Source organism: Heptranchias perlo, chromosome 8, assembly GCF_035084215.1.
Source record: "Heptranchias perlo isolate sHepPer1 chromosome 8, sHepPer1.hap1, whole genome shotgun sequence".
NCBI classification, from domain to species: domain Eukaryota; kingdom Metazoa; phylum Chordata; class Chondrichthyes; order Hexanchiformes; family Hexanchidae; genus Heptranchias; species Heptranchias perlo.
This window is the reverse complement of record NC_090332.1, coordinates 67,488,213-67,514,483: the sequence shown is the minus strand read 5'-3', so window position 1 is coordinate 67,514,483 and position 26,271 is coordinate 67,488,213. Positions and strand designations below refer to the sequence as shown.

The window sequence follows — 26,271 nt, the reverse complement described above, 5'->3', positions numbered from 1 at the left end:
TGGCTCACCACCACCTTCTCAAGGGCAATTCGGGATGGGCAATAAATGCTGGTCCTGCCAGCGACGCCCACATCCCATGAACAAATAAAAAAAATGTAATTAAAAGATTCATTAAAAAACTGCTGTTAACATGTAGAGAATAATTTCTATTCTGCACGCACCTTATAAATGTCGGGTATAATTCAGCATTTACAAACACTACCATTTCGAAGCTTACAGTGATTCCTAATTTACCCACAAAGGCTATTGCTGTTGCCAGCCAACTGATATCTGAATTGGAAAAATAAATAAAAGTACAATTAGCAAGACAGTATTTTCTGAAACAAAAATGAAATATTCACATTTCAATTACCAGATAATCATTTTTAACTGGTTATATTTGCTGAGAGATTTTGAATTAACTCGTTTGGGTCATAGAAATCCACAGATACTGGTCCCAGACTGGTACGTGTGCAGTGTGATGTGTAGCCAGCACAAGTTGGTGCAGGTCACTTGCATGGAGTTTCACTCCGCAGGCGGGCAGCTCTTAATGCTGAGTGGGTGGGATGTCAATTTTCTTGTCACACTAAGAAGATTCGGTACTAAGTTCAAAAAGGGTCCAACTTCTCCAAACAGTAGATAAAGCATCTGGACAGTTTAAAATGTTGCTTTACTGCAGTTACACAACAGGAACTGGCCACTGAGAGAACGTGTGTGTGACCCTCCATCCTGATGTTCCATAGCACAGTGTGTTGCACCATCTCACTCAGTTTACCAGAACCAAATCTATATCAGGTTCTCATCAATTACTTTACCAGAATGGAACCAGGGATGAGGGACTTCAGTTACATGGAGAGACTGGAGAAGCTGGGATTGTTCTCCTTAGAGCAGAGAAGCTTAAGGGGAGATTTAATAGAGGTGATCAAAATTCTGAGGGGTTTTTGATAGAGTAGATAGGGAGAAACTGTTTCCACCGGCTGGAGGGTCAGTAACCAGAGGACACAGATTTAAGGTAATTGGCAAAAGAACCAATGTGTGTGGGCGGAGGGGCGGGGGGGGGATAAAGAGAAACAGTGAGATGTTATGATCTGGAATGCACTGCCTGAAAAGATGGTGGAAGCAGATTCAATAGTAACTTTCAAAAGGGAATTGAATATATACTTGAAAAGGGAAAATTTGCAGGCCTGTTGGGAAAGAGCAGGGGAATGGGACTAATTGGATAGATCTTTCAAAGAGCCAACAGAGGCATGATGGGCCAAATAGCCTCCTTCTGTGCTGTATGATTCTATTCTATTCTAATTACATCGCAGACACCTAATTAAGTTCATTAGCCTGGGACTGGATTAGAATCGCAGCCTGAAGCGTGGTACTTACTCTCGGGTATGAACGCTGCTATCAAACAGGATGCTCCCGACAACAGACCACCTGCCGCAAAGGGAAGGCGCCGTCCAATCCGCTCGATCACTAAAAGAATGAGGATTGCTGCCGGGATTTCCACAGCTCCTGAGATAAAGAAATCAAGGTATATGTTTCCTCCCAGAGTTCCCAAGCGCATGACAAGCCCTTGATACACCAAGGCAGTTGCGAACCTGAAATAAAGTTGCATATGAGTTAATCCAATGGCATCCTGCCGATTGCTGATCCAAGAATATTCCAGTAGGCTGTGCACCATTGCTAAGATCACCGTGTCACATGAAGTAATTTATTTTGGTGTCATGAAGCTTTCATCTTTGAATTTGTTGCGCAAAGTGTGAGCCAACAATCAGCTTGGATCGCCAAACTCCAGTAGAATCGTCCATATTTGTTTACTGAAGATTATCCACCAGATACAGGGAAACAGTTCCATCAGTCGATAGTGGAATATTGCACAAGATGTGGCCCATTGATGAGAGCCCTGCAATTCTTACAAATACTCTGTGTGTTTTTGTAAGTGCTGAATTACAATAAGGTGAAAAACTACACAGCGAGAAATAATTTAACAAGACATATTCCACACTTCAAGCACTCTAAGTCAGAGAAAAACACCAGGGTAAGAAGGTGGGAGACTAAATTTCAACAAGGATATAGAAAACCAGGAGGTTGACCATTTGATTACCTGGAGACTCTGTGGAATATTGCAGTAGGAGAACAAAATGGGGGTGAGCAATTCATTTTTTAAATCTACCTTAACCAGGGATTTACAGAGCACAACCTCTTCTGAGGATAGATCTAACTAGTAATGCTGAATGGAGTAGTGATTCCTTCGCATTGATAACTTACAGATGGACTCCAAGCTGACTTCAATATTGTCCCACAAGGGAGCCACAGTCCTGGCAAAAAGGGTTTTGATGTAAGAATGTGTTAACGAGGGCAGGAAAAGCCCATTTGGTCCATCAAGCCTGTCCTATCCAGACACGGTGTATAGAGCCCAGATGCACCATCTATCCACCTCCCCACTCATGCAATCTCTGAAAAAAGGCAAAAAGCCCTCCTCCCAAAAAAAAAATGCACCTACCCGTCAGCTCCCTTCTCTAACTGGAGATATTCTTGACTCTCAGGAATGCGCCAAGTTCCCCTTTGAACATGAGAAATAGGACGAGGAGTAGGCCGTATGGCCCCTCGAGCCTGCTCCGCCATTCAATCAGTTCATGGCTGATTGTCGACCTCAACTCCACTTTCCCGCCCGATCCCCATATCCCTTGATTCCCTTAGAGTCCAAAAATCTATCTATCTCAGCCTTGAACATATTAAACGACTGATCATCCACAGCCCTCTGGGAAGAGCTGTAGTGAGTCCAAACTTATCTCACGTTTTTTCGGAGGTCAGTGACTTTGTGAAAAGACTTAGGGCTGTAAATTGGGCCGCGTAACGCCCGTTTCATTGGCGCTATGCGGACTCCTAAGGACCCAAAATGGCATCCGGAATGTGCGCGCACACTTCTAGCATGACGTGCGCCGGACGACATATTGGTAAAAGCGTTTACGCACGCGCAGATAACGAATGCCAGCAGCATGTAAAGTAGAATGATTATGCAGTAGATCAGTGTGCAACACTGACTTAAAGGGACAGATGCGATTTTGGAACTCAACGCATTGTCTTAACCTCGTACAGCTGAACAGGTCTTAAACAGCATGGAAGGGCCCCCCACTAGCGTTATCTCAAGGGATCATGCAGGAGTTACAGGTTGGTTGCTGGATTATTGCGTCTAGCTGCTGATGCATTTGTACCTGTTTATGGAGGTCTCCTATGCTTGAATACTAGGACTAGGGGACATAGACTAAATTAGAGCCAGGACTTGCAGGAGTGAATTTAGGAAATGCTTCTTCACACAAAGGTTGGTAGAAGTTTGGAACGCTCTTCCACAAACGGCAGTTGATGCTAGCTCTATTGTTAATTTTAAATGTGAGATTGATAGATTTTTGTTAACCAAAGGTAATAAGGGATATGGGGCTAAGGTGGGAATATGGAGTTAGGTCATAGATCAACCATGATCTCATTGAATGATGGAACAGACTCGAGGGGCTACATGGCCTACTCTCGTTCCTATCTTCCTATGTTCCTATAATAAAGTTTCAACACTCTACAGGGAGTGGGCTGGCTAGCTGACAGGCAACAGCAAGGGCACTGGTAGAGTAATAGGGATGGGACAGGAATGCTGTCATCCTGAGAGAGGACAGCAGGTTCATGTTCCATGGAGCCACTGCCACTTGCTGCCTCCTGTTATGCACCACCTTCTCCCGCAAGAAAGCGGGACATGTGTCGGTGAATGTCCTGCAAGATGTTTGGGTGATGTGGCTGTCATGGTTGAATAGCTGCCAGTGTGTGTGACCTGTGAGTTGTGGGAGTGCGGCTCGCAACAGTGGTAATGTGTGAGGGTGAGAGGAAGCATCTGATTGGAAGAGTTGAGTACTGATTGAAAGAGTTTGTTGGTATGTGGGTGATGGGGGGTGTAGTGTGTGGAGCAGTGGATGTGGCGAGTGGTGCAGTTGGTAGGAGACGCCACTTGACAGTTGACCTCACTCAACTTGACCACTCGTGTCAAAGCATTGAACTTCTTCCTGCACTGCATCCATGTTCATGGTGCTGTGCTCCTGGCATTCATTTCGTCCCCTACTGCCTCGGCAGCATATGTCTGAAGGGCCTCTTGCACCCACTGTGGATATAGGATGTACCTCCTTCTGTCCACCTCTTGTATCAAGGTCTCTAGTGCATCAGCAGAGAACCTTGGTGCAAGCACTCTCGCAGGCCTGGTACAAACTCAGATCGGCAGATTGGGGAGGTCTGGGGTGCAGATTGGAGGATGTGGGATTTAGTAGTGCACAAACTTTATTCAATGTTTTAACATAACTCATCAGTGTGTAAACATAGGAACGGGATCTGCATCTGTGTTTTACGTGTGTGATGTCTGATCTCTGTTCAAACTCCGTGCGGACCCATATTTATATTTTGCAAATATCAGAGTCCCACAAATGTTGAGCAGCCCAGTTGTTGTTCATTAAAAACTCCAGAGGTCCCATCATCACCATGCTGCACTATGTTGCAGCATAGATTCACTTCCAATTGACTTCCACCACTTCCTGCAGACACACTGCATGTCTCATTTAAGAGATGTAGGCTGCCTTTAAGTGATGCTAGCCGCTCGTGATATCGGGGCCCCCTGCTGGTGAGCAGCCACTCAACAGTGCAGGTAGGCCTGGCCAGAAGCAGCAATCAGATAAATCATCAGGCAGCACGAATATTATGTGCTGCCTGCATCGCAATGACAGGGCTTGGATTAATCGTGCACCATGACTCCCACGCCCAGTTTCAGGGGTTATCCAATATAACCCCCATACTTTCTGGCAGCTAACCTCATTCTGTTTTGATATTTTACACTGATGCTCCCTAGTTCACCCCTCCCTACCTAGGTCAAGTCACCTATTCACCCGAACAGAACCCATTCTTGTTATCAGTTAAAAAAAAACCTTCAGTCCTGTCACTTCGAAGTCTACAGTGGAAAGAAAAAGCCTCAATTAAAAGAAAGAAAGACTTGCATTTATATAGCACCTCTCACGAACCTTCGGATGTCCCAAAGCTCTTTACAACCAATGAAGTAGATGTAGCCACTTTTGTAATGTGGGAAATGTGGCAGCCAATTTGCGCACAAAAAGCTCCCACAAACAGCAATGTGATAAATGACCAGATAATCTGCTTTAGTGATGTTGGTTGAGGGATAAATATTGGCCAGGACACTGGAGATTACTTGAGACTATCCTGATAACTAAAGACTAGGTACTAAGGCTGTTGAGATCCATCCTGGTGGCCCTCCTCTGTTCCTTCTCCATGGCCTTATAAGAACATAAGAAGTAGGAGCAGGAGTAGGCCATACAGCCCCTCGAGTCTGCTCCACATTCAATAAGATCATGGCTGACCTTCGACCTCAACTCCACTTTTCCGCCCGATCTCCATATCCCTTGATTCCCCTAGAGTCCGAAAATTGATCCATCTCAGCCTTGAATATATTCAACGACTGAGCATCCACAGCCTTCTGGGGTAGAGAATTCCAAAGATTCACAACCCTCTGAGTGAAGAAATTCCTCCTCATCTCAGTCCTAAATGGCCGACCCCTTATCCTGAGACTATGGCCCCTAGTTCTAAACTTACCAGCCAGGGGAAACAATCTCTCAGCATCTACCCTGTCAAGCCCCCTCAGAATCTTATATGTTTCAATGAGATCACCTCACATTCTTCTAAACTCCAGAGAGTATAGGCCCATTCCACTTAATCTCTCCTCATAGGACAACCCTCTCATCCCAGGAACCAATCTAATGAACCTTCTTTGCACCGCCTCTAAGGCAACTATATCCTTCCTTAGGTAAGGAGACCAAAACTGTACACAGTACTCCAGGTGAGATCTCACCAAAGCCCTGTACAATTGTAATAAGAATTCCTTACTCTTGTACTCCAACTGTCTTGCAATAAAGGCCAACAAACCATTTGCCTTCCTAATTGCTTGGTGTACCTGCATGCTAACTTTTTGTGTTTCTTGTACAAGGACACCCAAATCTCTCTGAACACCAACATTTAATAGTTTCTCACAATTTAAAATATATTCTGTTTTTCTATTCTTCCTACCAAAGCGAATAACCTTATATTTACCCACATTATACTCCATCTGCCACCTTCTTGCTCACTCACTTAACCTGTCTATATCCATTTGCAAACTCTTTGCATCCTCCTCACAGTTTACTTTCCCACCCAGCTTTGTATTGTCAGCAAACTTGGATACATTACAGTCGGTCCCTTCATCTAAGTCATTAATATAGATTGTAAATAGCTGAGGCCCAAGCACCGATCTTTGCGGCACCCCACTAGTTACAGTCTGAAAATGATCCATTTATCGCTACTCTACATTTTCTGTCCGTTATCCAATCCTCCATCCATGCTAATATATTACCCCCAACCCCATGAGCCCTTATCTTATATAACATCCTTCTATGTGGCACCTTATCGAATGCCTTTTGAAAATCCAAATATACAACATCCACTGGTTCCCCTGCTAGTTACATCCTCAAAAAACTCTAATAAATCCGTCAAACACAATTTCCCTTTCATAAGACCGTGTTGACTCTGCCTAATCATATTATGATTTTCTAAGTGCCCTGTTACCATTTCCTTAATAATGAATTCCATCATTTTCCCGACGACTGATGTCAGGCTAACTGACCTGTAGTTCCCTGTTTTCTCTCTCCCTCCTTTCTTGAATAGCGGGGTCACATTTGCTACCTTCAAATCTGCTGGGACCGTTATAGAATCTAGGGAATTTTGGAAAATCATAACCAATGCATCCACTATCTCTGCAGCCAACTTTCCCAATCCTTAGGCTTAGTACTTTCTTGGCAACATTATAAGCCTCTTCTTTTAATCTAAAACTATCCTTAACTTCTTTAGTTATCCATGGATGAATCACCTTTCCCGTGGAGTTTTTATTTCTCAATGGAATGTGTATTTGTTGAGAATATTGAAATATTTCTTTAAATGTTTCTTTAAATCTTCAATCTGCTCCACTATGTGACGGGACAGAACTAAATGTAACAGTGCCAAGCCCTTGTATCAACTAAATATTGTTTACATGAACTGCTCTAGCATTACACCCCAACACCCTGTTAACTTTTCTTACAGCCTTGCTGGTTGTGGACCTTACAACGTTTTATCAACTATAACCACCCCCTTCCCTCCAGTCCTGTTCCTGATCTACAACCTTTAGTGGGTAACCCTGCGTGGCATGCACATGCCTAGATTTATCCAGAGGCATCACACTGCATTTATTCACATTGAAGGATATCTGCCACACATGAGCCCCTTCCTCCGATGTGTCAAAATCATCTGGTTATCCGATTTATTTCATCTATGTTCCTAACTCCTGCACATATCTTTGTACCATCAGCAAACTTGAGAATTTGTTCCCTTAATGCTTTCATCCAAATCATTGATAAAGACGATGAAGAACAATGGTCTCAACACAGATCCCTCTGGGACTGCACTGGTGACTAGATCCCAAACAGATGCCAGTTATGGTGCAGTTATACTACACCAACCAGTGCCCCTTAGTACTCCCATGCTAAAAATGCCAGTGTACCACTAATGTAGCTGTACGGTAATGTGGCTACAGGATTGGAGTGGTTTTATTGAGCTATGCCACTCAAAGTTACTGAGCTAAGAAATATTTATATAGCACCTCATCACATCATCACTGCTTTATGTAAACAAACATGGCAACCATTTTGTGCACAGCACAGTCCCACAAACAGCAATAAAATGAATAACAAGTTAATCTATTTTGTTTTGGTAGTGTTGATTGAGGGAAGAATATTGGCCAGGATCCTAAGAGAACTCCCCTGCTCTTCTTTGAATGGTACCACTGGATCTTGGTTTAACATCTCAGCCAAACGACAACATCTTTGCCAATGCAGCACGGAAGTGTCAGCCGAGATGATGCGCTCATGTGCTGGAACACTCAAACTTCTAACTCAGGTGACAGTGCTAGCAACTGAGCTCAGCTGACACGTGCAGTTTACAGAATTTATGCACGTAAATCCCTTAGCATTTCCTTTTAACTCCCACCTAACAAGTGACCAGTTGAAGATATTTATTGTTCAGAACAGACATTCCAAATCTCTGTAGCACAGTGGATTAATTCACCAATATCAATGGTTCCATAGAAGCACATCACAAACTCAGACCACAAACTCAGAGAATGAATTCAAATTCTCAAACTGCCATGATGGTATTTGGACCCATATTCCCTGAATTATTAGTCCAGGCCTTTGGATTACTAGTCTAGTAACCACTACATGACCATACCCAATTATATTACCTAACCTTTTCAGCAACTTCAAGACCTGGATCATGTCTCCTCTCAATCTTGTTTTCACCAACACAGCATCATTTGTAACAATATGTTTACTCTAAATCGGCATTAAAATTCAGAGGAGGGAACTAAATTAGCAATGAGAAATTGACTGAAGTGAACTTGCTTTCACTGGAGAACAAGAAATTGAAAGACGATACATAAGATCATAAGAAATAGGAGCAGTAGTCCTTACGGCCTCTCGAGGCTGCTCCACCATTCAATAAGGTCATGGCTGATCTTTGACCTCAACTCCACTTCCCTGTCCGGTCCCCATATCCCTTGATTCCCCTAGAGTCCAAAAATCGATCTATCTCAGCCTTGAATATATTCAATGACTCAGCATCCTCAGCCCTCTGGGGTACAGAATTCCATCATCGCCTTAAATGTCTGACTCCTTATCCTGAGACTATGCCCTCTAGTTCTAGACTCTCCAGCCAGGGGAAACAACCTCTCAGCATCTACCGTGTCAAGCCCCCTCAGAATCTTATATGTTTCAATGAGATCACCTCTCATTCTTCTAAACTCCAGAGAGTATAGGCCCATTCTACTCCATCTCTTCTCATAGGACAGCCCTCTCATCCCAGGAATCAATCTAGTGAACCTTCTTTGCACTGCCTCTAAGGCAAGTATATCCTTCCTTAGAAAAGGAGACCAAAACTGTACACAGTATTCCAGGTGAGGTCTCACCAAAGCCCTGTACAATTGTAGTAAGACTTCCTTACTCTGTACTCCAACTCCCTCGCAATAAAGGCTAACATGCCATTTGTCTTCCTAATTGCTTGCTGTACCAACATGCTGACTTTTTGTGTTTTTTGTATGAGGACACCCAAATCTCTCTGAACACCAACATTTAATAGTTTCTCACAATTTAAAAAATATTCTGTTTTTCTATTCTTCCTACCAAAGTGAATAACCTCACATTTCCCCACAATATTCTCCATCTGCCACCTTCTTGCCCACTCACCTAACCTGTTTGTATCCCTTTGCAGACACTTTGTGTTCTCCTCACTGCTTACTTTCCCACCTAGCTTTGTATCGTCAGCAAACTTGGATACATTACATTCGGTCCCTTCATCTAAGTCATTAATATAGATTGTAAATAGCTGAGGCCCAAGCACTGATCCTTGCGGCACCCCACTAGTTACAGCCTGCCAACCTGAAAATGAACCATTTATCGCTACTCTCTGTTTTCTATCCGTTAACCAATCCTCTATCCATGCTAATATATTACCCCCAACCCCATGAGCCTTTATCTTGCATAACAACCTTTTATGTGGCACCTTATCAAATGCCTTTTGAAAATCCAAATATACTACACCCACTGATTCCCCTTTATCTACCCTACTAGTTACATCCTCAAAAAACTCTAATAAATTTGTCAAACACGATTTCCCTTTCATAAAACCACGTTGACTCTGCTTAATCATATTATGATTTTCTAAGTGCCCTGTTACCATTTACTTATTTGTGAATTTAAAATAAAATTGCTGGACTATAACTTGGTGTTGTAAAATTGTTTACAATTGTCAACCCCAGTCCATCACCGGCATCTCCACATCACCATTTACTTAATAATAGATTCCAGCATTTTCCCAATGACTGATGTCAGGCTAACTGGTCTGTAGTTCCCTGTTTTTTCTCTCACTCCTTTCTTGAATAGCAGGGTTACATTTGCTACCTTCCAATCCACTGGGACCGTTTTAGAATCTAGGAAATTTTGGAAGATCATAACTAATGCATCCGCTATCTCTGCAGCCACCTCTTTTATGTTGGCCATCATGTTTAGGGGATTTATTGGCTTTTAGTCCCATTAGTTTCTCCAGTGCTTTATCTCTACTGATATTAATTACTTTAAGTTCCTCACTCTTATTAGCCCCTTGGTTCCCCACTATTTCTGGTATGTTTTTTGTATCTTCTACTATGAAGACAGATACAAAATATTTGTTTAACGTTTCCTAATTCCCTATTATAATTTCTCCTGTCTCCGTGTCTAGGGGACCCATTCTTACTTTTGCTACTCTCTTCCTTTTTACATACTTGTAGAAGCTCTTACAATCTGTTTTTATATTTCTTGCTAGTTTACTTTCATATTCTATTTTCTCCTTTTTTATCAATTTTTTGGTCATCCTTTGCTTGTTTCTAAAACTCTCCCAATCCTCAGGCTTACTACTCTTCTTGGCAACATTATACACGAGCGATGTTGTAAAAAGCTGACGGACAGACAAGACAGACAGAAACAGACATTTAATGTAGACAATAACTGCAGAAAAGAGAAACTTTAGTACAGAATTAATAAATCTCAAGTGAGACAAGAGATTCAAAGAATTTGTTTCCCTGCCGACTAGAAATTTTATGGAACAAGTTCCCAATAAAAGAAATTAACAGTGCCACCTTTTAAAAATAAACAACTGGATGAATATTTAATTAAGATTGAGATTGGGATGCAATGTTGGCTTGGTGGCTTGGTGGGTAAATGTATCAAGTGAAGCACTTCTGACCCATGCAGTCTAAGATAGTCCCAGTTAGCTGATCTCAGCTGGAACAACAATAGAGGTGCTACAATTTGTCCCAGTGCCTTTGGCCCAGAAAGGAGGGAACAGTTAGCAGGGTTCCTGCTCCTGGTTGCTAACTAGTAATATTAACTGGTAAATCCATGTGTGTATGGATGTCAGGTGTGGACAACCATTAGTTGTGATCATGTGCCCTCCACAGATGAGTAGCCTGTCAATATTCGCCATCTAGGTTCAGAGATGACAAATGGGTACTTGAGCAAGGTATCAAAGGCTGGCCGCATTGGTGTAACCAGACCCCAGCACATCAGCCCCTTCAGGAGTGGAGAAAATTAGATGTAGCAACAAAAACAATGGGATTGAAGGCTTTAAGAATAAGTATAGAGATAGATGGTTAGATACTCTATGGAGCAGGGCTCAATATTGTTAGAATCATAGAATCATACAGCACACAAGGAGGTCATTTGGCCCTTCATGCCTGTGCCAGCTCTCTGAAAAAGCTAATTAGTTCCACTTCCCTGCTTTTCCCCCAAAGCCCTGCAAATGTTGTCTTTTTAAGTCGAGATCCAAGTCCCTTTTGAAAGTTACTGTTGAATCTACTTCCTCCACCCTTTCAGGCAGTGCATTCCAGATCATAACAACTCGCTGAGTAAAAAAAAATTCTCCTCATCAACAGATTTGATGAGCGAAATGGTCTTTTCTCATTCAGTGCTCGCTTAATGTTGGCCCATCATTCTTTTTTTCTATTTAATGTGCCTCTGAATCCTTTAGAGAGCAGATATTTTGCCCCAGTGAGTCTCCTAGGATTAAATATTTACATAAATGAAATCTCACCAGTTGAACATCAAAATAAGGGTGTGCTTCCTTATCTGAGGTGTTCGTACCAGGTCTACAAAAGAAGGATGGCCCAAATGATCATTGCACTCTTCGACTGTAATTGTCTAGAGGAAAAAAAAGAGAGTCATACCTCAATAACAAAACGTCCCGTTATATGAAGCACCAACCAATATAAAACAACGTGCCTGGGGCTCAGTCAGACTGCAACACTGACCATTAGCCATAACCTGAGAGGACAATATCCTACTGGTTGGCCAATGTAGCTCACATTCTAACAACTCTCTAAGGGAGAATCAAACACTATTCTTTATTTTGACCTTCATTACTCACAAATAAGTTAGTCTGCCAAGTGCTCTGAAGAAATCCAGCTTCCAGCATTCTACCTGATAATTAATAATGCTTCTCTATTCTGGTCTACAGCTGCAGTAGTTTCTCATTCCGTCAATCTACAGAATTTTCAATCATAAAGGAAATACTTTTTTAAAAGAAGAATATAACAAATTGGATGGTCACATTCCTTGCAGAATTAAAGCTTTCAAGATAACGTGTATCTCTTGCAGCATGAAGCAGTATATCAAATAAGCTCAGTTACCAAGCAAATAGAGGTAATTGTGTATTCATAGCCTCTAAGTCAAGGAGCTATTGTTTGACAGGGTATGGTGGGTGTCCATGTTGTGGTCAGGATAACGGTGGCAATCTGCTCACACATTTTGTTGTGAGTTATTCTGCTCACCATGCATCTCACAAGGAGCTTCTGGTACCTGCTGTGCACCTGGTGAAGGCTCAAACCTCCCCTTGCCAGCTTTCTAATTATCAACTAGTGACTATCCTCCTTTTGGGACCAACGGAAAATGGATTTTATTGCGGTTGAGGTAGCTCAAAGATGACATGTCTGGTGGTGGAAGCTCCAAACCATGTAAACCCTCTGTGACAGGCTCCGTAATCCAATACCTGAACCAGGCAAGTACATAGTTCTTCAGGGCACTGTTGATTAGTGAGCCACACTGTCAGGTTAATTATGAAACCTGGAGGCTGGAATTCTTCCAATTTGGCTCCAAGCCAATGCCCTAACAGGAAGGTTGGTCCTGACTGGACAAAGACTGGAAAGCCTACCAGTTCTCTGTGAGTAAGCAGCACAGTTTTAGTTGGTTAAACTCCAGCAGTATCCCAGTGCACCAATGGGGGTCTTAAACCTTGGCTCTTGCCAACCTGCGCCTCAACTCTCTGGACTGATGGAAATGGTGGTGTCCCTGTAGAAAAGGGACAGCGGACTCCATATCAGGCAGACTCTACCTGATGAATTTCCTATTAGCTTGGCTTGGAGATATGTTTCCACACACTGACCAAAACAAAGCCTTCGAAAAGGTTAAATTTTTGACCAATTGTGGGAAGGTATTCATGTTAATCACCTCAAACTTTTTTGAGAGACTTTTCCCGTTCCTTTTTGCCATCTTCTGTATAACATTCATGGCTTCTGCGCTCTTATTCTGAGACAGCATCCACCTGGGAGACTCCGGGATCAACCTGTAAATGTAACACATCCAGGTTATTGCTACGCCAGAAGTACTTTGGCTACTGATTCAGATAATGATCGTCTTCCCAGACATTACCAGTAGTAGGTCAGAAAGAGGAAGTTTGGGATGGTAGTCGCCAGCTGCAAATTTCTCCAGGCCGGTAAAAAATAAGCAACGGCAGGAAGTAGCATCATCCCAGTACTGTAGCATACTTGGTATAAAATTCCCACTGTTCTTCTGTACTCTAATCCAACAAGTTCTGTGACTGAAACAAAAATATAGCTTAATAAATCAATGATTTGTCGGCTCTTTGTCCAAGTGAAAGAGAATGCATTATCGATGGTGCAGTATTCTATTTACTACATTGGGGGGGGGAACCCATCCTAAACTGGTTACATTGCACTGCAAAACAAAAGCTCCACTAGATCAGGAATCTAGATCAATTCTGCTGTAGTATTTGAACAATTTTAAGGATATACTCTGTTCCTAGTGAGAAACTGCCTAGATGGGAGCACAGGCCAGAAACACAGCCTCACAACATTACCCCAACGATCTAGGCCTAGACTACCTGAAGATTTCTGCGACACTATTTAATGTGTCCTAGCAAACAAGTTTAGCCCAAGAATCCATTACAGACACTCTACACTGCTTTCTAAAACATACTTGTCTGCTGGCACTTGGCTAGGTGGCACTTGTCTCTGGACTCATCATCAAAATGTGTTGTGTTCCCAATTGCCATTACATTTGCATTTACTAAGAATTTAAGATTTTATCAAATGTTATCAAATTTTTTTTAACCTTAGGGGAAACTAGATAAGCGCATGAGGGAGAAAGGAATAGAAAGGTACCCCGATAAGGTTAGATGAAGTAGGAGGGAGGAGCCTCATATGGAGCATAAACACCAGCATGGACAAGTTAGGCCAAATGGCCTATTTCTGTGCCGTAGTTTTGATGTATCTCGATATATCATTACAACTAGACAAATCCTACTAGTGTAACAGTTTATTAAATGATAGTATAAGTGTAACAACTCGCTAAAGAGGACTATATATTATTAGTTACCATTGCATTAGATTAGTAAGAGGAACACTTGATATTAACAAATATCACCATATAGGGAGGAGGATTTAGTGGCTACAAATGGTAGCATTTACTGATTACAAACATTTACCAGTGCAATAATGCATAAAATATGAAGAACATTTACTACTTACCACAAATGAAGATTTGTATATTAGAAATGATCAAAGCATGAATGTTAGCTTATTAAATGGACAGATTATACACTGGAACAAAGTATAGCACTGCGATAGCAGTTACTAGTAATAAATGTTACCAGCGTTACTACAGAGCAGCTAAAATATTTGTTACTAATATGTAGGTAAGAGTATAATTCTTACTGAAGACGTATGCACACAACCAACTTCCTTTGCTGCATAAGCCTTGCAGAGTTCGAAAGACCAGAAACCAAGTGTAGTTTGGTATGAATGTTACTACAAGTCCCACCACTGAAGTCACAAATGTTGCAATCAAGAAGCTCAATTTTCTGCCAAACCTACAAAGAGAATAATTTAAGGAATAAATTGCAAGAAAAATATTGCCATTATGTATCAAACCTTTGATTGGTGGTGACATTATACATACATGTCCGCTGCGTAGCCCATGAGTATCGTTCCAAGCATAAATCCCAGGTTTAGACAAGCTTGAGTCAGGTCCAGCTTCCAGGCATCAGCACACACCAGTTCAAACTGCACAAATTGTGTAGACAGACAAAAAATGGTATTCATGTGTGATTTCATATTTATGAGATATTAAAACACAAACACTTACCGCATAGCATCTTATAATCAGCTATAACACATTTATTGCTTTTAAACTTTGAAGGCACTGGAAACTCCAAATCAGGAACATAGGAACAGCAGTAGGCTATTCAACCCCTCGAGCCTGTTCCGCCATTCGATGAGATCATGCTGATCTGTATCCTAACCCCATTAACCATGCTGGTTAGCACCCCATATTTTTAAATTGAGAAGCTAAAGTGTAGGGCAAAGGTCCACAATGTAGGACACCACCAGGGTTGGAAACAATGGGAGAGAGGCCAAGAATAATTAAATAGTAGGGATTAGGTGACGCCAATCTTGGGTTTTACAAGGTGGGAGGAGGTAATAGTTTCACATTTGAAAGGTCCTTGGTTGGAATAAGATAGGAAACACTGGAATGAATCACAGTGAGGACGAAGAGTGTGTAGGAAGGCATACCTACAGCTTAGAAGAAACAAAATGAGAAAATTTCGAGAAACATTGTGGGAGTGAGGAATGGAGTTGAAAGCTAGAGGAGAGAGAAGGATCACTTCTCAGCATTACCTGAATCTACATTATATCAACCAATCGCCATTACCTGCAGCAATCATGTGGTGAGTGGTGGTGTGTGTTGATATGTGCATGATTTAAAGAAATCAAAACACACTCAAATATTCCAGATTAATGAAATTAAGTAATCTGATTTTCCCAAATATGACATGCCCTAAAGGAAGCTACAATCAAAGTGCAAGGACACGCACAATAAGAAGTCACTCTGTGCCCTTGGAGGAATCAACCATGAAATATAGTTGAGCATGAAGTTACTCAAGCAAAATCATAGCATATTCATCAATATACAAAAGATCAACTTTATATTCATTGCTTCTGGCACTGAAGGTCCAAGAAAGGGGGATGGGGATAAAAAGGGCAACTTGCATGTTTGGAAACTTAACCCAATAGTTGCCAAGGAGATAGATCATCTGAAGCCTCAATTATCTGGTGGATAAAAGTTTTGATCAAAATAACCCAAAGCAGTATGCAAGTCCTTAGAAAGAGTTCAGATGGGCTGCAAATATGAAATTTGATAACACTCCCCCAAGTCTCATTACTATACAACTCGCCAAGGCTTCTTCGACAGCACCTCCCAAACCCGCGACCTCTACCACCTAGAAGGACAAGGGCAGCAGGCGCATGGGAACAACACCACCTGCACGTTCCCCTCCAAGTCACACACCATCCCGACTTGGAAATATATCGCCGTTCCTTCATTGTCGCTGGGTCAAAATCCTGGAACTCCCTTCCTAACAGCACTGTGGGAGAACCGTCACCACACGGACTGCAGCGGTTCAAGAAGGCGGCTCACCACCACCTTCTCGAGGGCAATTAGGGATGGGCAATAAATGCCGGCCTTGCCAGCGACGCCCACATCCCGTGAACGAATAAAAAAAAAGATATAAGGCAGTGTTAGTCAATGCCTATAAAACTAAGACTCTTGGACAGCTTACCAGAGTCACTGACATGCTGAACCCAAGAAGGTAACTACACCTGAAATACATTCATAACATGAATATATGACATGGGTACAAACTGCTAAAAGTCAGGTAGTACAGAGTGATTAAGGCCTGGAATGGTCTTCAGGTAGAGTAGTGGAGGAACAAATTCTGGAGTCATTGAAAAGACAGCCAAGATGGTGTGATGGGGGGATTGCAGGTTTCTATGCAAGCATGAGCAGAATGACCTTCCTTATCTGTACTTATGGCTGCAATCTTGTTCTGCAACTCCTTAAAAAAAAATCAAAGCTGGATTCTTGAGATAAGGAACAAACCAAGGGGCGGTTCTGGATGTGTATGATGTTCCATCGGTTCCCTTTATTCTCTGAGTGTTGCAGAATTACTCTGCAGTCAGTCACCCAAGTATCAGGCAATGAACCTTCAGCAGCAATATACAGCGGATTCATTTGATCCCAGTACAGGTACAGGGTCTTCTGCTCATGGAATTCTATACTGCTGGCATGCCTGGCTCCAGATTTCTGTCATCATACCTCCCCTTCATAGGGAAGAGCCTATTTGGAGAACAGATCAAGCAGACGTTGAGGTTTCAAGTAGCACCAAAAGAACAAACCCTATCCCAAGCATGGCTTATAAAGGATATCATTTCCCTAGAGGTGCCCCTTAGACTCCTCAGGGCAGGTACAGTTTCTACCATGTTTGGTCAGAATCAACCAGAGTTCAAGGGGGTTATTGAATTTGTTCATTCTGAGAGTACACTGCCTAAACCACCACATCCCATGTAAGGCGCAAACTCTGAGGGGTGCGCTGAATATGGTTTCCATATATTAGGTTTGTCTGAATATCTCAGATGGGATTAATTCAGACACTAGATGCCATCTCTGCTTATTGCAGATAAGTGCAGTGAAACAAGGTATGTTTACAGGCTGTAAAACTGATTCCACAGCTTTGTGGAGATGTGAAGAGGATTCAGATTCAATCACACTTTGTACAATTGCACAAGTATAGGGCTTGGTATTAATTTGACTATATCAGCACAGTGCCAGAAATGTGCCTATGTTTGAAATGGCTACTTGTGGATTTGCCTACATGTAGCTTTAGATATCTTAAGTGTCAGCCTTGGCTGAGTGGTTGCACTCTTCTCAGAGTCGGCTGGTCGTGGGTTGGAGCCCCACTGTAGAACACGTGTGCATAATCTAGCCTGGCACTTAAGTGCAATAGTGAGGAAGCACTGCATTGTCAGAGGCGTCATCTATTCAATGAAGCATTAAACTAAGGCCCTGCCTGTCTGTTCAGGTGGATGTAAACGATCCCATTGCACTATTCAAACAGAAACCAGAGAGTTCTCCAGGAAGTGTCCTGACCAACATTTATCCCTCAAACAACGCCATCAAAACAGATTGCATGGTCATTTATCTCATTGCTATTTGTGGGACCTTACTATGCAGAAGTTGGCTGCCATATTTGCCTACACAACAGTGACTATACTTCAAAAGTATTTAATTGGCTGTGAAGCCCTTTGAGACGTCCTGAGGACACGAAAGGCACTATATAAATGCAAGTTCTGTCTTTCCTTCTCACACACATACAGTATTTTATATATAACCAAGAGAGCTCTTTTGACACTTGCAGGCCTAATAGTTGGTTAGAAAGACAACATAAATGGGACTCAATGGGAGCCAAATCTTGATGTTTCAGAAGGTTTGAAAATAACTTTATGATGGTGTGGTACGTGTCCAGGAAGTGGGTTTCAGTTATTATATTTTAGTCACTATTACTGCCATGAAATAAACTGCAATGTAGAGGGAAAGAATTTACATATCACAGTATGTCAAACCCTTCCATTATTTTTCTCCTCTTCCTCTCCTCTTGAAGGCAGCAACTCAGAGTGGAGGTCACAGTTCTACGAGCAGCACCAGTCCCCCAGTGCTGCACCCAAGTGACCACTCTTCATGTGCAAGTCTATACAATGAATGTTGGCAAGGTACTTATCCATGGAGCATATCACAGCCAAGCCAAATTCTGTCCTCATGATGTGGATGCAGACACACACTCTTCTAGCAGGCACCTCTGAAACAAACAGGCACGAAATCTCACTGATTTTCCCTCCTAGCCCAAGAATGTAATCCCAGTAGCACTCCAGCTGAAATCAACCCTCCAATTTTTTTTTAAAAGCTGACCAAATTACTTTCCCACATTTAGATGCTCATTAGTTACAATACCATGTAAAGACTGTCCCTGAGAAGTTAACTGATTCTGATGCGATGGAGAGACTTCACACTATTTAGGTAAGCTTGGACAGTGTCTGGTCAGTCTACTTGCCCTTGTGAGGCTTATTGGGGCAACATGTTAGATGGAAACAGATCCAGTTATTTTGGCCTTTGACTCACGAGTTCTGCCATATCTTTGTGCTTCTGATCAAATCTAAAATCTAACTGCTGTGATTTTCAACTTAGTTTATCACAGCACATGAAGCACATGACATCATTCAACATAATTTGAAGACAACAGGCAAATTCCATTTTAACTCAATTCTGTTCAGTGTCATTTAGTACTATTTCAAATTTTGTTTCAGATAGAATATAACAGACACACTACAGTGCATTTAATATGACTTTGGGAAGCACTTTTATTCAGCTGTTTCGTTTCCAGATATAAAGTCACCATTATTGTATCTCACTGTATGATGGTCTAAATTATACACTCCTTTTAACAAAATGACAACAAACTGTCAGCCATCACAGACTCCAGTAGAGTGCAACTTGATTTATATAGCACCTTTAATGTAGTAAAACATCCCTAGGCACTTCACAGGAATGTAATCAGACAAAAATTGACACCGAGCCAAAGAAGGAGATATCAGGACAGGTGACCAATGCTTGTTCAAAGAGGTAAGTTTTAATCAGCGTCTTAAAGAAGGAGAGAGAGGTGGAGAGGCGAAGAGATTTGGGGAGGGATTTCCAGAACTTAGGGCCTAGACGGCTGAAGGCACAGACACAACCTAGATGTAGTGCCACTGTTAAGAGTTGAGATGCTTCTATTGTCTACTGCTAACTTTCTAATATAATTGACATTTGATCTCTGACCAAAAATAAAACGTACCTCTGTCACAATACTGGGGAACGAGCCGTTTTTAAAAACCCACCCATCCTGGCACGTTGTAAGTGGTAGATCTCGGGAACCATTATGGACAAAGGGCAGTGGATTTTCGCAGCTGCCTGTAGATGAATTCCAGTCTATATCGTATCTCTCACACTGACTGTACGAGGAGCTGCCGGCTCGGCCCACAGGCAACGTGTAATTCTTCTCCTGTTCCAGAGACCAGTTGCACTTGTCTCTCAGTCCAGTCACCCCAGGACTCCTGCACCAGTGGTCGGGAGTAACCGCTAAAAAAACAAATCCAACGTACAGATAGGAGAACATCGCCGAGGTCAGGCAAATGAGAAAGAAAGTGATCTTCTGATATAGTCCAAATCCTCCTACTTCCTCCAGAGCATCATCAAAGGTCGGCATTGTGAAGGATCTGTTCAACTGCTTAGTGGAAGAGCAAGTTGGTTGTGATTGAATGTCCTGACTGCACAAGTGGTATCTACCTGCAGGATCACAGCAGTGTATCCCAGCAAATCAGTATAGGAGATAAGTCTACCAATCAACTGTGTAAATTGAGGAGTTAGCCAAGATAGTAAATGAGTGAACAATTGAAATGCGACACTGAATGGTTCAGTGCAGAGTAACAAACTAACGCTGGTAACCACTTTTCAAAACTTCAACTTTAATACACAACTCAAAAACCTCTACGCTTTATTGGTTTTAAAAAAAAATGTCGTGTTATTTCTCAGCCTGCTACACACCTTCAGTTAACAATGTGATTCACGGTAATTTGTGCAGAAATTGTAAATAACTTCAACGCGAATAATAATTATGGTGAAAAATACATGATTGTTGAGCTTCATTTTGCATGCAAAAGCTACTTTTCTCTTTTTAGGTGGTTCCAGTTGAATTAAAGTGTTTTATTCTACTTGGTTCTCCACATTCACCCAAGTGTACAGTCAGAGCCTCCTCTATAGTTGCATCGAGCCAGTCAGACAGGCAGACTCTGTGACAGTGCATCAACATACCATAGCTGATCTATGACAGTGGCGAAGAAGATCTCAGGAGTCCAATAGGTAGCTCGAACCAGCAGAGGCAGTCAAGTAAAATGGTCTCATTTTATCATAGAATCATACAGCACAGATGGAGGCCATTCAGTCCATCATGCCTGTGTTGGCTTTTTACACAACAGGGTTCTTCTTGAGCACCAATCGGTAACACAGAGTATGACATGAGAGGAAATGTAGCAGCATGGATAGAAAACTGACTGGCAGATAGGAAACAAAGGGTTAAGGTATGAGCATGAATTTTTTAATCAACATTTCTCCAAATTTACACAGAACAGATTGAGGGAGTCACAGTACAGTGACTGAATTGTAATAAAAATTGTATTGTGTTGCAACTAGTGTTGGAGCAAGTATTTCTGCTCATGACCTTAGTAACCTAAAGCTTCATATAGAAATACATGGATCTGGTAAAAAAAAAGGGTACAATAAATTGTAGGCATTTATTATAAAAGGTTTCAATTCACAAACAACCTGGTGTATCTGGGGTTAAATAGTACTGGACCCTGGAAAGTTGTATTGAACACTCTGCAACTAGCTTACTTTCAGATTTAAAATATCTGTCTTTCAGGGTCTGAAGACCTGAATTACAATAGACTCAAATTCTGGGAAATGCACCAAATGAAGTGCAAAAAGAAAGAAAATTTAGAACATTTTCTTGGACGGGGAGGAGTAGGGTAGAAAGAGAACAGACCCCCTTCCCAAAATAAATATTACATCTTCAGTACTCACAAATTTCTAAATCTGCCTCTGCTGCAATCCTGTACGTCCACAGACTTCAGGTTTTTTTCTGTATTGTGAGTGATGGGATGTCGGGTTTACCTGCAGCTAAGTTACATTAAGACCAAGTCCTACCTGCTACACTTACAGTGCAACTACCTGTTTTTATGTCACAGACTTATATGCAAGGATGTTTAAAAGCTGTCAGTTTTAGCTCGTTTTCTAGATTGTTTGTGCTTTTTTTTTATTATTCATTCCCAGGATGTGGACATCACTGGCAAGGCTGGGATTTATTGCCAATCCTTACTTGCCCTGAGAAAGTGGTGGTGGGCCTACTTCTTGAACTGCTACAAGCGGTTTGACACAACCGAATGGCTTGCTAGGCCGCTTGAGAGGGCAGTTAAGAGTCAACCACATTGTGGGACTGGAAGCACGTATAGGCCAGACCGGGTAAGGACGGCAGGTTTCCTTCCCTAAAAGATGTTAGTAAACCAGTTGGATTTTTACAACTGAATTTAAATTCTCAAACTGCCATGGCAGGATTTGAAGTCACGTTCTACAGATTATTAGCCCATACCGCTGGATTACTAGTCCAATAACATAACCATTACATTATTGTCCCCAGTACAGTGCTATTCCTGCACTGACAGCAGGCTGGATTAACTTCATAAGGTGCCCTGTACCACCAAGAACATGCTCATAGGATACTGCATTATGTGACAATGTAATCACTCACTCAGATACAAAATAGAAAAGCAAATGGTTAATATAACTTGGCAGGTAGATGAAATTTAGTTAACAGAAATAAGTGGACATGATGTAACATAAAGATATCAAAATGTGTTATAAATGGCCATTCAGTACTCATAATAAGCAGATTTCTCAGCCAATTGTTTGGTTTCGCAGGGTCCCCCTAGACATGCCTTCCACTTTATGTAAATAAGCCCTGTTGTGAAATGTTTGCACTAATTGATGGATTCCTGTTATCCAAATTCTAGTTCTAATGCAACTATCTATTAAACTAATTAGACACGTCAGTCTGTCTACAGAAACATATGCTGGGCAGGGTACTGTGCCACAGCACCTTAAGCACATGCTTTAGTCTGGCACTGACTGAAAGGTAGTGTAGTCTGAAATAAGAGTTAGACCGCACACCATTACCCATCGTGGTTATGTCAGGGACATTATCCACCGTGCCTACACATAAAAAGTACTTTTGGATTCCAGAATCACTTTTGGAGCAACCCAGTATGTAGGCTCGTGTTCTCGCCATAGAGCCTGAACCATCTAGATTTCAAACAATCACTGAATTGTATGTCACACCAGAACCCATTCACACACCACCATTATTATACCAGACACTAGCACATAGACAGACCTACCTGCACCTCAAAAGCCCCTCAAGTCACCACAGAAAATTTACTAGGCACAGAGGAAGGAACACTTGTACTAGCCAACGACGAATTGCAGAGATCAAGGGTCACAGACAACCTAGATTCAGTTCCTAAGCCGAGGATAGGTAGGGGAGTCAGGTGGAGCCACTTTCAAACTGAGGATGTTGGAGAGCCAGTGCCATATGGCTGGGAAGGATGGAGATATCCATTTCAGAGATTAATAGCTCGGATATAAATGAGGTGCTGGATCAGTGGATACTACAGTTCTGTATGGAAGGATCATCCTAGATAGAAGCTGCAGTGATTCTTTGATTCAGGGTGCGAGCAGCATAGTGGCATGGACCTAGAATGCAATCACTGCTATTATATCTGATGAAGCCAAATATCGAGAGGGCCTACAATTAAGGCTAGATAGTCTTGAAAAGTCAATATAATCATCCAACGCAATTAAATGTTTTTCTGACAAGATAGGACAGCAGGAAATTCAATGGCTGGGTAATGGTTGCTGAATTATTAGGAAAAAGATTAGCAATACTACAAAGATAATTTATTACATCCAGCAATCTATACATACAAGTCTAGTTAATGCATCCTAGGGATGGGCGTACATGTCCCGATCAACCAATGATGAGAAACTGTGATGGTGAGAAACATTAATTGTTAAGGGCTACTGAGTTACATCTCTCACTCTGACAGTGGGGAATTTAAGTGAAGTGGCCAATCACATCATGCCTAAGCTCCCATGCCAAGGTTATCTAACGTTGACAGGTATAGTCCCTTGACCATGGCCATGCTGCTGGCGAGTATCCAATTCATTTTTAAGATGGCGCCCCTTCCCAATGGTAAGATTGTGCAGCATGCATCTAGCCACCATCATTCTGCACACATCTTTTGGTTGATCCATATTGTAAAATCTGTTCCCCCCCTAACCGTAAAATGGTCAGGCCACTTTTATTGGGTCTTATGTATAGTCATGTGGGCTCACTGTAACTAGAATTCAGGACACATGTAGACGGTGTAGTAGACCTCACTTATTCCTCTCCTCTGTACCTAATACATTTTCTGTGGTGACGAGGGATTTTTGAGGTTCAAGTAGGTCTGTCCATGTACTAAGGTTGAAGTAGCTGCAACAGAGCATAAAAAGTGCAATGCAAAATCTTTAATTTGATCTTCACAAATTGCTGATATGCACAGTGTTGAGCTAAAGAACAAAAAAGAGTCAATCACACTGCTGGGAGTGTACAGTGTACTATAGACCCCCAAACGGTCAGAGGGAGATAGAAGAGCAAATTTCTGAGAAGTGCAAAAACAATAGGGCAGTGATAGAAGGGGATTTCAACTACCCTAATACAAACTGAGATACAATCAATGTAAAAGGTACAGAGGGCGCGGAATTCTTAAATTACATTCAGGAGAACTTTCTCAGCCTGGATGTAGCAAGGCCAACAAGGTGGGGGGGGGGGGGGCAGTTCTGGACTTAGTTTTAGGGAATGAAGCTGGGCAGGTGGAAGGAGTATCAGTGGGAGAGCATTTTGGTGGTAGTGATCATAATTCAGTTAGATTTAGCATAGTTATGGAGAAGGACAAAGATAGAACAGGAGTAAAAGTTCTAAATTGAGGAAAGGCCAATTTTACTAAGCTGAGAAGTGATTTAGCAGAGGTGGACTGGAAACAGTTACTTGAAGTGTCAGAGCAGTGGGAGGCATTCAAGGGGGAGATTCAAGGGTTCAGAGTAAACATGTTCCACAAAGATAAAGGGTGGGACTGCCAATTCTAGAGCCCCTGGATTTCAAGGAGCATACAGGGTAAGATAAGGCAAAAAAGGTAAGCTTATGTCAGATACCGAGAGCTCGATACTGCAGAAAGCCTAGAGGAGTATAGAAAGTGCAGGGGTGAAATTAAAAAGGAAATTAGGAAAGCAAAGAGTTGGCATGAAAAAATATTGGCAAGTAAAATCAAGGAAAACTCAAAAATGTTTTATAAATACATAAAGAGCTAGAGGATAACTAAGGAAAGAGTAGGGCCTATTAGAGACCAAAAAGGTAACCTGTGGGTGGTGGTGGAAAATGTGGGTATGGTTCTTAACAATTACTTTGCCTTCATAAAAAATGAGGATGATGCAGAGATTGTAGTTGAGGAAGAGTGTGAAATATTGGATGGGATAAACATGGTGAGAGAGGAAGTATTAAAGGGTTTAGCATCTTTGAAAGTAGATAAATCGCCAGGCCTGGATAAAATGTATTGCAGGCTGTTAAGAGAAGCAAGGGAGGAAATAACGGAGGCTCTGACTATCATTTGCCAATCCTCCCTGGCTACAGGCACGGTGCTGGAGGATTGGAGGACTGCTAATGTTGTACCGTTGTTTAAAAAGGGAGAAAGAGATAGACTGAACAATTATAGGCCAGTCAGTCTAATCTTGGTGGTGGTCAAATTATTGGAATCAATTCTGAGGGACAGCATAAATAGTCATTTAGAAAGGCATGGGTTAATCAAGGACAGTCAGCATTGATTTGTTAAGGGAAGATCGTTTCAGACTAACTTGATTGCACTTTGAGGAGGTAACAAGGAGGGTCAATAAGTTAACACGTTTGATGTAGTGTACATGGATTTTAGCCAGGCTTTTAACAAGGTCCCACATGGCAGACTGGTGAAAAAAGTAAAAGCCTATGGGATCCAAGGGAAAGTGGCTCGTTGGATACAAAATTGGATCTGTGGCAGGAAGCAAAGGATAGTGGTCGACGGGTGTTTTTGCGACTGGAAGGATGTTTCCAGAGAGGTTCTGCAAGGCTCAGTACTAGGTCCCTTGCTTATTATGGTATATATTAATGATTTAGACTTGAAGTTGGGGGGCTTGATCAAGAAATTTGCAGATGATACAAAAATTGGCCATGTGGTTGATAATGAGGAAGAAAGCTGTAGACTACAGGAAGATTTCAATGGACTAGTCAGGTGGGCAGAAAAGTGGCAAATGGAATTCAATCCAAAGAAGTGAGGTAATGCACTTGGGGAGGGCAAACAAGGCAAGGGAATATACAATAAATGGGAGGATACTGAGAGGTGTAGAGGAAGTGAGGGGCCTTGGAGTGCATGTCCTAAATCCCTGAAGGTAGCAGGACAGGTAGATGAGGTGCTTTTGAAGGCATACGGGATACTTTGCTTTATTAACTGAGGTATAGAATATAAGAGCAGGGAGGTTATGCTAGAACTGTATAAAACATTGGTTAGGCCACAGCTTGTGTACTGCGTACAGTTCTGGTCACCACATTACAGGAAAGGTGTGATTGCAATAGAGAGGGAACAGAGGGAATTTACGAGGCTGTTGCCAGGGCTGGAGAATTTTAGCTATGAGAAAAGATCGGAATAGGCTGGGGTTGTTTTCTTTGGAACAAAGGAGGCTGAGGGGAGATTTAATTGAGGTATATAAAATTATGACGGGACTAGATAGAGTGGATAGGGAGGACCTATTTCCCTTAGCAGAGGAGTCA

At 41.9% G+C, this 26,271-nt stretch overlaps 1 protein-coding gene across 2 annotated transcripts in view; it reads right to left on the bottom strand.

Annotated features, from left to right (window-relative positions):
* LOC137324220 (solute carrier family 22 member 2-like) overlaps positions 1-20,065 on the bottom strand; it is a 37,404-nt gene extending 17,339 nt beyond the window's left edge. For both annotated transcript variants that reach the window (XM_067988356.1, XM_067988357.1), the window contains exons 1-8: positions 19,621-20,065; positions 14,856-14,959; positions 14,612-14,766; positions 13,308-13,476; positions 13,107-13,221; positions 11,695-11,801; positions 1,354-1,568; positions 162-270 (exon numbers count right to left, since the gene is read on the bottom strand). In XM_067988356.1, coding sequence (XP_067844457.1) covers positions 162-270; positions 1,354-1,568; positions 11,695-11,801; positions 13,107-13,221; positions 13,308-13,476; positions 14,612-14,766; positions 14,856-14,959; positions 19,621-20,031 — 1,385 coding nt within the window. In that variant the 5' untranslated portion in view covers positions 20,032-20,065. The remainder of the gene's footprint in view (positions 1-161; positions 271-1,353; positions 1,569-11,694; positions 11,802-13,106; positions 13,222-13,307; positions 13,477-14,611; positions 14,767-14,855; positions 14,960-19,620) is intronic.
* Positions 20,066-26,271: the final 6,206 nt, after the last annotated feature.